General features: G+C 37.7%; 2 protein-coding genes across 2 annotated transcripts; both read left to right on the forward strand.

Annotated features, from left to right (window-relative positions):
* Positions 1-439: 439 nt before the first annotated feature.
* LOC109174489 lies at positions 440-2454 on the forward strand. Its single transcript, XM_019323723.1, has 5 exons — positions 440-621; positions 710-957; positions 1073-1357; positions 1505-1636; positions 1727-2454. Exons 1-5 carry the CDS (start codon positions 440-442, stop codon positions 2452-2454), a joined length of 1575 nt encoding a protein of 524 aa, XP_019179268.1.
* A 3-nt stretch (positions 2455-2457) lies between these two features.
* On the forward strand, positions 2458-4453 carry LOC109174490. The gene is made up of 2 exons (XM_019323724.1): positions 2458-2944; positions 3033-4453. Exons 1-2 carry the CDS (start codon positions 2458-2460, stop codon positions 4451-4453), a joined length of 1908 nt encoding a protein of 635 aa, XP_019179269.1.
* The last annotated feature ends 8212 nt before the right edge of the window (positions 4454-12665 follow it).

Consider the following 12665-nt stretch of genomic DNA (forward strand, 5'->3'; position numbering starts at 1 on the left):
GCCGAAATCTGATGCATGATTTTCAGGAAGTTGTTGAACCGTTACATGACAATATGCCCTCAAATAATGGCGAGTTCATTTGTGATATGCTATGACCAGAACGTATTCTCTTTGTATTAAGGGAATATCTTACATTATTATTTTACATACGAACTAATACATTTTTTCTTTTGACTAGGTTATTATTTTGATATTGGTGATCCAGATTATGTTTGCGAGCATTGTAATTCGTTTTTTTTGGTACAATGAGCGGTCAAGCAATTCCAGGGGTTCTGAAAACCCAAAATACTCTGCATGTTGTGTCAATGGGAAGATAAAGTTGCCATTAATGACAAAGCCTCCTCAGAAGTTGCATGACCTATTCTTTACAACCAGTGATAAAAACAAATGTTTTTTAAAGAATATACGGTCCTACAACAACCTGTTCTGCTTCACGTCCATGGGTGGGAAAATTGATAGAACTATTAACAACGGAACATCACCGCCTATATTCCGTATTAATGGTCAAAATTTTCATCGCATTGGGAGCTTAGTCCCTTCAGTTGGCATTCAACCTAAATTTGCCCAATTATACATTCACGATACAGAAAATGAGATAGAAAATCGATTCAACTCTTTGAGGTATATTGTTTTGTGTTAACTAAATATATTTTAGTTAGATCATGGCTGAATACGGAATATCTAATATTTTATATTCTTCATTATTTAGGGCGCAAAACAATGGTTCTACATTGCATGTTGAGGTAGTACACGACATTAAGCAAACGCTAAATGAACACAATGTGTTGGTTAAGTCATTCCGAATGGCCAAGTCGTTTATTGAATCTAATCCTCAAACTCATATAAGAATGAGATTAATAGGAAAGAGGACCAAAGATGCCAGAACTTATGCGCTTCCAACTACATCCGAGGTTGCCGCTCTCATTGTTGGAGATATAGACCCTTACATGGGACAACGTGATATTATTGTCGAGTCTAGATCCGGAGTCCTGAAACGAATAAGTGAATTAAACCCGGCTTATTTACCATTGCAATACCCAATATTATTTCCATATGGAGAGGATGGTTTCAGGGAAGATATACATTTTGCTACACATGGTACTAAACAAGACTTTTCAAGAAAAGAGTGTTTCACAAAGAGAGTACTTCGCGATCCGTATACACGAAAGATCAAATGAGATTTCAACTATAATGTATGCTAAAAGGTTATTCCAGCAATTCTTGGTTGATGCATATACTATGGTTGAATCTTCGAGGTTACTCTATATTCGGTTAAATCAAAAAGCTTTGAGGTGTGAGGCCTACAAAGGTCTCTCTGATGCGCTGACGCGAGGTGAAGTTCAACCCAGTTCTCAAGGTAAAAGAATAATATTACCATCAAGTTTCACTGGAGGAGCAAGGTACATGATACAAAACTACCAAGATGCCATGGTAATTTGTAGATTTATAGGCTATCCCAATCTTTTTATTACATTTACATGTAATCCTAAATGGCCTGAGATAGAACGCTTCTTGGAGAAAAGAAACTTGAAAGCTGAAGATCGCCCGGACATTGTTTGCCGTGTTTTCAAAATGAAGCTAGACTGTTTAATAAAGGAAATAAAAAATGGGAAACTATTTGGTCGCGTAAAGGCAGGTGTGTAACGTAGTTCATAAGAAGTGTTTTTTTCGCTTAATAATTAATATAGTAACCTTATAACTGACAATATCAATACATGATTGACAGTTATATACACAATTGAGTTCCAGAAACGTGGTCTTCCGCATGCTCACATATTACTATTCCTCCAAGCGAACAGCGAATTTGCAGACCCGGCCTTTATGGACACGATCATTTCAGCCGAGATCCCTGACAAGGTGACAGAGAATGAATACTACAAACATGTTGGAGAATTCATGTTGCATGGCCCGTGTGGTGCTGCCAGAATCAAATCCCCGTGCATGGCAAATGGCAAGTGTTCAAAGCATTTTCCAAAAAGATACATTGATGCATCGCATTTTGACCAAGATGGTTACCTGTTGTATCGGAGGAGGGATGATAAAAGGACAATAAAAAAAAATGGAATAGATTTGGATAATAGATATGTTGTACCACATAATCGGTACTTGCTCTTTAAATACAAATCCCATATTAATGTTGAGTGGTGTAACCAATCCAGGTCAATCAAGTACTTATTCAAGTATGTAAACAAGGGCAACGACCGGGTCACTGCTGAGTTTTATAAGGCTATGATCGATGGAGCTGGTAACGAGATTGTCGATGAGATAAACATGTACTATGATTGCAGATACGTATCTGCATGTGAGGTAACATGGAGGTTGTTTAGTTTTGAAATACAGTACAGAACTCCCCCGGTTGAGCGATTAAGCTTTCACTTGCCGGACTGCCAATCAGTTGTTTTCCAAGACGATGATACGATTGATAATGTCCTCAATAGGGAAACCGTTGGGTAAAGTATGTTTAATGCATGGTTTGTAGCCAATCAGAATTTCAAAGAAGCGAGTTTACTGACGTACATCGAGATGCCTACCAAATTTGTGTGGAAGAAGGACATCCGTGAATGGCATCCAAGAAAGAAGGGTTCCTCAATTGGTAGAATATTCTATGTGCCTCCAGCTTCAGGGGAAATATATTATTTGAGGTGTCTATTGAACATAGTCCGTGGTCCAACAAGTTACAAAGATATTAGGACAGTTAACAGTGTTGAGTACTTAACCTTTAGAGATGCGTGTTATGCTCATGGATTGCTAGACGATGATAAAGAGTACATTGATGCTATAAATGAAGCAAGCTACTGGTCAAGTGCGCATTCATTGAGGAAGCTATTTGTCGTTTTACTAACATCATCATCAATTATTAGACCCGAAAATGTTTGGAATCAAGTGTGGGAACATTTGTCTGAAGATGCTCAACACTATCAAAAGAGAGTATTAAAACAACAAGGTAATGTTACTTCTTTAGTATACAATAAAGTTTTCAACATTTTTACTAGATTATACTTATAACTATTTTGATGTTGTTACTGTAACAGATTTGGTCTTAACAGCGGAAGAGAAAAAGAACTTTGCATTAATTGAACTGGAAAACCTGTTGGGTCAACAAAACAAGTCTTTAAAAGACTACCCCCCGATGCCAACACCAAGTACTGATAATTCACGGTTGTTTCAAAATCGATTGGTTTTTGAAGAGTTGTCTTACGATTCGGAACAGTTGAAGACAGATTCTGAGGTCCTTTGTGCCAAACTAACTGAAGAACAGGGTCTCATATATGATACTGTTATCGAAGATATTGAGAACAAGAAGGGTGGCTTATTTTTTGTTTATGGTTACGGTGGAACAGGAAAGACTTTCCTGTGGAGAGCTTTATCAGCTGCAGTCAGATGCAAAGGACAAATCGTTTTAAATGTCGCTTCAAGTGGCATAGCTTCTTTGTTGTTACCAGGTGGACGGATTGCACACTCAAGATTTGCAATACCTATTGCAATAAATGAGGACTCTACCTGTAACATTAAGCAAGGTAGCGACTTGGCTGAGTTGTTGATCAAGACGAGCTTGATAATTTGGGATGAAGCTCCCATGATGCACAAACATTGCTTTGAAGCTTTAGATAGAACCATGCGGGATTTGTTGCGTTTTGTAGACCCTAATAGTGAAATGAAGACGTTTGGTGGTAAAACAGTTGTCCTGGGTGGAGATTTCCACCAAATTCTTCCAGTAGTTCCCAAAGGTACACGGCAAGACATTGTTTTTTCAGCAATCAATTCATCATACCTATGGGATAGTTGCAAAGTGTTAAGGTTGACTAAAAACCTCAGGCTCAGCTCGGTACCAAATGGTGGAAACCGACAGGCGTTACAAGAGTTTGCTGACTGGATTGCCAATATCGGCGATGGGAAGCTTGGTGGCCGGAATAACGGGTTTGCAGATGTTGAAATACCAATGCACATGTTAGTGTCATCCGGGGGGGACGACATTAAAGCAATTGTGCACAGTACATTTCCTATGTTTGCAAGTGGAAACACTGACCCCGAGCACCTGTTGGGTCGTGCCATATTAGCACCAACGCTCGACGTTGTCAACGCTGTTAATGACTATATGACTGAGTTGCACAATGCCGAAAGTAGGTCATACTATAGTTCAGACGCAGTATGCAAAGCAGATGGCGATAACGGTATATTTGGAGATGTACACACACCGGAGTTTCTAAATAGCATTCGGGTTTCAGGTCTACCAAATCATACACTGACTTTGAAAATGGGATCACCAGTAATGTTAATGAGAAATATTGACCATTCTCTTGGTTTTTGCAATGGAACTCGGTTGATAATCACAAAGCTAGCAGATCATGTGATTGAAGGCGAGATTCTGACTGGTCCCAACAAAGGTACAAAAGTGTTAATCCCCCGAATGTCAATGGCACCCTCGGATCCAAGATTGCCGTTCAAGTTTTAACGAAAGAAATTCCCATTGATGCTTTCATATGCGATGACCATAAACAAAAGTCAAGGCCAAACGTTGACTCATGTAGGTTTAGTACTAAAGAAACCGGTTTTTGTACACGGTCAGTTGTACGTAGCTGCATCTCGGGTTAATAATCCAGACGGTCTCAAAATATTGATAGCAAAAGACTCAAGTTCAACTACAACCTCAACCACTAATGTTGTATATCATGAAGTTTTCAATAATTTGTAGTTTTCTAATGTATTATTTTTATATTACCATCACCTTTATACTATTTCTAACATACCATTTTCAGTTGGTTTTTGTTGAGCTCCCGAATATACTTAATGATTATATTCCAAATTCTTACTGTATTGCTTCAACCAATTTTTAACATAACATAAACATAATTAATAATATGTAATTTACATCACGTTCATCGCACGGGTCAAACACTAGTATATAGATATAGGAAAACCATTTTGAAGCCGGAAGATATATACTTAGGAGACTCTAGCTTTAAAACCGAGAATAGACTCAACAAGTAGGGACAAGTACATTTAACAGTTATAATCATGCATATAGAGATACTAGCATATATCCTAAGTTCACAAGATTTATTTTACATCATTCATATCATTATCATCATCTCAACACATAAGCACACTTTGGTGGCGCCACAGGACCAATCGCATGCCCATACATGAGGGTCAGCGCATATAGCGCTAATACGGCCCCACAGCACCCTGCCTCGTACTGCAGCACGAAGGGGTTGATCGCAACCAACCGATGAACAGTAGCTCATCATAACGTTTGATCGCAACCAAACGGTGGACCGCAGCCCTATATAATATTTATATACCTGACCGATCACAACCAGATTATGAACCGCAGCTCATGTATAACGTTTGATCGCAACCAAACGGTGGACCGCAACCCTATATAATATTTATATACCTGACCGATCGCAACCAGCCTAGTTAACGGCCGATGGTTCTCAACCCATCCAACTGCCCGTATAGCCAATTTGATCGCAACCAAATTGGGGTATCATGTACACATAACACATAGCAAGCACATGCAACCCACATTAGCACATTGGGAAGGGGGAGAAAACGTATAAATAAACTTATGCGTGGTCATCCACATACTAGGAATATTCCTAAGGGTTCATACATCTTTCACCTAGGCCAACGGGATACCAATTCAACTAGCATGCAATACACAAGACTCTTTTATCCTATGAATGGTACCCGAAACATCAAACTAGACTCAGGCACGACAAATGGGGTCCGTTGGGACACCTCGGGGGTCGGGGAAACATCAAACGGGGAAAACCACCATCCCACATTGGGAATTTCCAGCGGGTGGAGGACCACCCGTCGGCGGCGAACTGCTGGGCAGAGGGTGCCCGGCGGGCAGTTGCCTGCCCGCCGGCTGCCCGCTGCCGGCGACACCCTTAGGGGCAGCGGGTAGGTGGCGGGTTCCCCTACCCCCACCTACCCCCCACTGACTCTTTTGCAATACTTTGGTCCCAAGATCTTTCGTGGAACCCGAAACCATGTTTAGACACTTTTAAGCACAAACGACGACACCACGTAGTCAAGTAATGGATCAAAACCAAGAATTACATTTAAATACATCCCAAGTTGGCCAATATATTCCTATACCCAAAATTTCGCATCCTAAGCTCTGATATCTATCAAATTCTAACCAATTTTATTACATATGCCCAAAATTCACAACTAAGCTATGATACTATTTTGTATCAGAGCCTAAATAATTCTGTTTCCTATGCCTAAAATTTTGTAATCTAAACTCTGATACCACTTTGAATATAATCTTAATTGAACAAAGAAATTGCATGTAATGTTGAATTATTTTAGACACTGATTTTATTTTAGCCACGAATTTTTAAATCTAAACCTTTCCTAAAATCTAATCTTAACAGTTGGTATAGCTCAAAGCACACCGTGGAGAGTTCAATGGATGTTGCTTTAGAAAATAATCATTCAACTATATTAGTATGAAATGTCATGACACACATCCTCTCCGCGGTTGTTCCAAATTTTAAATTCATAGCCAATTTTTAATTTCTATAACCACCTTGTAATTTAGCCTAACCAAGTTTGTTTCCTACGTCCAAGATCTCGCAACGTAGGCTCTGATACCACTTTATAGCAGAGCATAATAAATTCAAAATCCTATGACCAAGATTTTACAACCTAAGCTCTTATATCACTCTATTTCAGAACCTAAATAACCTTAAACAATTTTATTTCCTACGTGGTTGTGTAAACCTTACATATTGATAGGTTAAAGCTGTTGCTGTCTGCAATGGCTAGGGGTGGAAATAGGCCAGGTCGAGTCAGACTTTTGAAAATTAGGCATGGGCCTGTCAGGAAAATCTAAAGTCTAGGCCTGGCATAAATTGCACAAGGTTCAATTGAAATTGGTCACCAAACAAGAGAACTCTGGATAAACCAGACTCGATTATCCAAAACCACTATTAGCATTTAGCAACAATCAAAATATTAGGATATTTCTATTATATTCACAAAAAGAGGTTTTTTTTTTTTTTTTTTTTTTTTTTTTTTTTTTTTTTTTGTATTCATCAGCCTCTTGAGCCATCTCCTCCATGCTTATGTCCATCCTTTCCTTATCTAAATCAAGAGATTGCTTCAGTTCCTTCTCTTTTCCATCCAACTGAACCATGCGCAAAGTATTGATAATTATCAGCAAATGAAGCAAAGAGTTGAAAATAGCAAAACAATGCAGATTTTGATCCTTACAACATCATAAATTTCATCATTTTTCTCAAAGTCACCACTTTTGCGAGGGATGATGTGAACATGAACATGAGGAATAGACTGCCCTGCCTAAGGTCCATCCTAAAGATATCGAAAGAGACAATGAATCAGCAAATTCATGGTCACAGCAAGCAAAGAATTGGACAATGAAATTTAGTCTACCAACTAGAAAATCACAAAATTAATTGAAATATAAGCTTCTATTTTTTAGGAGATTCTGAGGATGGGGTTACCATGATAAATTACAAGGTAATCAGCGGGTACTAATTTTTAAGTCCTCTAAAAGGAGACGAGGCACGGCTTAACCAGCCCCCAACTCTAGAGCCTAAGTGAGACCAAATATACAACTATCTGGTTTTCAAGAATGGAGTACAATTTTCATTGATTTATTTATTTATTACATTGCAATTCAACTAGAAAGCCAGAGCCATCAATGTACCATTTAAACTGGATGCATATCCAAATATGTTTTATGAACGTGGTCCATAGAAATAAATTAAGTATATCCAAAACTCAAAGTATATGGATGGAGCCACTACATTATATAAGTACCTTACATGGATAGAGCCACTACATTATCTTTTTTTAATTGGATATACTTGGATGGACAAGTATATCCACTAGCAACAATTTATTCTTTCGGGTTGTTTAATTCTTTAATTCCTCAATTCACTCTGTTTAATAATTAATTTCTCAATTCACTTTGTTTAATAATTAATTCCTCAATTCACTTTGTTTAATTAGGTCCATAGAAATAACAGATTTTCCGCCGGTAGCAAGAAATTTCACTTCGGGAAATTAAGGAAAAATAGACCACGCAAAGGAAATTCCTAGACGCATAATAATATATCTTGATATCTTGAATATACCTCAAATACAAGCTTAGATTCGTGCTTTTGGTGATTGAAATCTGACCACATCATGGTTAAATTCCCAGATCTGTTAGTACATCAGACATGCAGGTTCCGATTATAAAGATCTGTGGAAATCATAATTTAAATCAAACATCTGCATATATTACAATAAAAAAATCATAAAAACTTAGAAATAGATGTAGTTTTAAGAAAAAATCATTGATTTACAAAAATCAACACACGATACACTTGAAATAGGAACAGCTAACCTCACCGGAGTCACCGCCTCGCCGCTTCACCACCTCGTCGCCCCGTCGTCTCGCCGCCAAGTCGTGAGTCGTTGGCTCGTTGTAAAGGTTTCCGTTTCGCAGAGTCGCAGTCCTAAGTGGATGAGTCCGTCGCCGTTTCGCTCAATGAGTCGATGAAGGAGATGACTGGATGAGTTTGACTAGGGTTATTAAGGTATACAATATACAACTATACTTTGGTTTATATAGTATGTTATATTATTATAAATATTAAAAGATAATAGGTATAAAATATAATATATAATAATTAAATATTAAATATATATTTTGTATATATTATATATAAACAGGCCAGGCCTGCAGGCTTGTAGGCCAGGCCTTTATATATAGGCCTGAGCCTATTTAACTAAATAGGCTTTTAAATAGGCCTAAGTCAGGCCTTTTTATTAAATAGGACAGGCCCTAAATAGGCTAAGCCATAGGCCCCTGCGTAAGGGCCTAGCCTATTCCCACCCCTAGCAATGGCTCTTTTCTAGCGCAAATTATGCCCTGGAAACGTGTTCACCGTGAATGGTGAACACAAGTCCAAACAACGTCGTTTTTACGCAAAAAAAAAAAAAAAATCGCGGATGTGGAGTTAACGGCGCCGTTTGATCAAATTATGAATTTTCTGTTATGAGATTATGAATGTAATGAAAATTGATAATCTCATAACAGAAAATTCATAATCGCATAAAAGTAAAATATTTATTAAATTATGAATTTTCTGTTATGAGATTATGAATTTTCTGTTATGAGAATGAGATTATGAATGTAATGTAGATTCATAATCTCATAACAGAAAATTCATAATTTCATAACAGAAAATTCATAATCTCATAACAGAAAATTCATAATCTCATAACTGAAAATTCATAATCTCATAACTGAAAATTCATAATCTTATAACAGAAAATTCATAATCTCATGGTTCCAAAGTGAATGTGTAGGCATGGTTCCAAAGTGAATGTGCAGGCATGGATTCATAATTTATGAATATCCGTGATTTCGGACGGGAATGTGTAGGCATGGTTCCAAAGTGAATGTGCAGGCATGAATTCATAATTTATGAATGTCCGAAATCATTGCTCACCTCAAATTAAAGTGAAACCGCGAAATGTGAAAATGAAGAAGAAAAGTCACGCAATTAATTAAGAAAAAGAAAGAAATTAAAAAAAAAAAAAGATAACGGTGTACTAACACCGTTGGAACCGTGTTCACCATGAATGGTGAACACGGTTCCATGGCATAACGATTGCTTTTCTAGGGGTTAGACCCTTTACTTACCTTTTAATTAGAGTGTATGTATGAATACTCTATGGCAACTCCTTCTACTCACATGCTATAGGTCGTTTAGGTTTATGTGTTTGAAAACTCTAAACAAAATAATTGATTCTAGGTGAAGGGAATGCCTTTTACTAATGGCTTACCACACACATTTCAAATGCCAAAGTGAATTTGAAATCAGGCAGATACGTTCTAGTGACTACCCAGCAAGACTCCGTTAGTATACAACTCAATGTAATATTTCTTTCTTTCCCTTCAAACTTAAACGAGTTTTGATTAGGTTTATTAGTATAAAAAAAAACACTCCATAATATATTGCTGGTAAGGAGTAAAAATAGTTCTAAGTATGAGTTGTGGCAGCATTGGCCATTGCATATAAACCCGCAGCAGGAGCCATTGCCTGTAAACCCGCTACAGGGGCCGTTGTCGGGTGGTCTCCCAAGTTGGCCAATATATTCTTATGCCCAAAATTTTGCATCTTAAGCTCTAATATCTATCAAAGTCTAACCAATTTTATTTCCTATGCCCAAAATTCGCAACTAAGCTATGATACTATTTTGTATCAGAGCGTAATCAATTCTATTTTTGCAATCTAAACTCTGATACCACTTTGGATAAGTTTGAAAACTCTTCTCTGAAATAATATGCACAAGGTACTCTACTTCTGTCTTGGCAAAAGAACACTTGCTAAGCTTGGCAAACAGCTGGTTACCTTTCATTATTCTTAAAACTTCCCCTAGATGATCCCAAGGGCTCTCCAAGGTAGGACTGTATATCAGGATGTCATCAAAGAAAACCAATACTTTTTTTCCAATTAGGGGCTTGAATACATAGTTCAACAGGTCTTGGAATGTAGCTTAGGCATTTGTCAAACCAAAAGGCATCACCTTGAACTCATACAACCCTTGGTGTGTTTTGAAGGCTGTTTTGTATTCATCCCCTCCTTCATTTTAACTTGATGATACCCAGCTCTCAGATCCAACTTGGTAAAGATCTTAGCATTGGCCAGTTTTGAAAATAAGTCTTCAACCAAGGGAATAGGAAACTTGTTTTTGATAGTTATTCCATTCAAGGCTTTAACATCTCTACTGAAGGAAGCTGCGAGAAGTGCTGTGGGAAATAATACCTGCTGTTAACATTTCTTCCACCATCTTTTCAATTATATTTTTTTTGCACAAAAGAGTATCTGTAAGGCTTGAAATTTACAGGTATGGCTCCCAGGGTTAGTGGAATCTCATGGTCAAAAGATTGTAGATAGTGTTGTAGGCTCCTCAAACAACTCCTGAAATTCCTTTAAGATTGTAGATAGCTCATGTGTGTCTGTTTCTGAATTGTAGTGATGAGCATTGTCTAACTTTTCTGTTTGAGTACTGTGCATCATACCTTGCACCAAGTACCCTTTTACCCCTTCTTTTTTCCACCTTCTGACCTCCTTCTTGGAGGCTTGTTGCAAAGTAACTCCCTTAGTCAATCCCTCCAATAACACATTCTTTCCCTCTTTATGAAATGATATTCCAGGTGGCTTAGTATGCAGTTGGATTGGTGCATAAGAATCAATCCAATCCATTCCTAAGACCATGCCACACCCTCCCAACTTGAGTACTCTGACATCTCTCTTAGAAGTCTCACTTTGTACCTGCCATTTCAGCTCACAACAGATGGAATCACATGCTATTCTATCTCCATTGGCCACTGTCACCATGAGAGTTTTAGCCTTCTCAGGTATAATTCTCATTTGAATGAGTAGTTTAGGGTCTATAAAGCTGTGTGTGCTCCTACTATCCACTAGAATGGTGACTGGTTGCTTGCTAATGGTTCCAACCAACTTGATGGTGTTTATTCCTTCACCACCAATAACAACACATAATGTCACTTCCACCTTTTCTGGTTCCAGACTAACCACAACTTCTTCATTCTCAGGTTGATCCCTATTGGTCTCCTCTTCCTGTTCTTGGAGATCAGTTCCCTTAATTATATTCCAGGGCTCCAAGGTTCAAAACATCTGAAACATCTATTTTGCTCCCTAAGTTGGTTTTTAAATCTTCTAACTTCAGAGGTTCTGGCATTCGATTGGAGAGTATTTGAGGCTGAGGTTTTAGGTAGGTTTTGGCTGGTTTGGGAATTATATGGCTCAGGGTTTCTGGGATTGTAGGGTTCTTTGGCCAGTGAGGGTTGGTTTTTGGGTATGATAAGAGGTTGTTTTCTGTGGTTCATTCCCCTTCAAGCCTTTCTCAAACTACCTGGCTAACCATATTGCATCTTCCAAACTGCCAGGTCTAGATGTTCTCACAAAGCACCTTAAGTGTTGTTTCAATCTCACCACAAAAATATCCAAAAAATACTACTATGACACTTTCCCACTGTTTAAAGTTAGAGAACTCCTCCATTACATCAACATTGTTTTCACAGAATCTCTTACATACAGCCCTTGAAAACACAACCCACTGGAATCCCACTATTAAGCCATTAAGGTACCCTTCAAACCATACCCCCACCTTTCCTGTTAAATTCACACACAACACATTCATTATTTCATCCCTAGGTATTCTAGCAAGCATAAAAAATCTTTCACATCTTACTACCCATAATCTGGGGTGTTCATAGTCTGGGGTGCCTAAAATTTTGCATCATAAACATTGATATCTATTAAAGTCTAACAAATTTTATTTCCTATGTCCAAAATTTGCAACTAAGCTCTGATACTATTTTATATCATAGCTTAATCAATTATATTTCTTATGACCAAGATTTTGCAATCTAACCTCTGATACCACTTTGTATCAGAGCTTAATTGAACAAAAAAATTGCATGTAATGTTGAACTATTTTCGACATTGATTTTATTTTAACTACGGATTTTCAAATCTTATCCTCTCTTGAAATCTACTCTTAACCGTTGGTATATGTCAAAGCACAATGGGAAGATGGTCAGTTATCGTACCTTCAATGGAAGCTATTTTGGAAAATAAACATTCAACTTAATTAGT

The sequence above is a fragment of the Ipomoea nil genome, unplaced genomic scaffold (genome assembly GCF_001879475.1).
Source record: "Ipomoea nil cultivar Tokyo-kokei standard unplaced genomic scaffold, Asagao_1.1 scaffold0642, whole genome shotgun sequence".
Taxonomy (NCBI): Eukaryota; Viridiplantae; Streptophyta; class Magnoliopsida; order Solanales; family Convolvulaceae; genus Ipomoea; species Ipomoea nil.

Excerpts from the sequence above, each read along its gene's own strand:
- LOC109174489 (XM_019323723.1), top strand. The coding sequence starts at position 440 with ATGGGTGGGAAAATTGATAGAACTATTAACAACGGAACATCACCGCCT. Across the intron at positions 622-709 it reads AATCGATTCAACTCTTTGAG|GGCGCAAAACAATGGTTCTA; the intron begins GTATATTGTTTT and ends TTCATTATTTAG. Across the intron at positions 958-1,072 it reads AGACCCTTACATGGGACAAC|GGAAGATATACATTTTGCTA; the intron begins GTGATATTATTG and ends GGATGGTTTCAG.
- LOC109174490 (XM_019323724.1), top strand. The coding sequence starts at position 2,458 with ATGTTTAATGCATGGTTTGTAGCCAATCAGAATTTCAAAGAAGCGAGT. Across the intron at positions 2,945-3,032 it reads GAGAGTATTAAAACAACAAG|ATTTGGTCTTAACAGCGGAA; the intron begins GTAATGTTACTT and ends TTACTGTAACAG.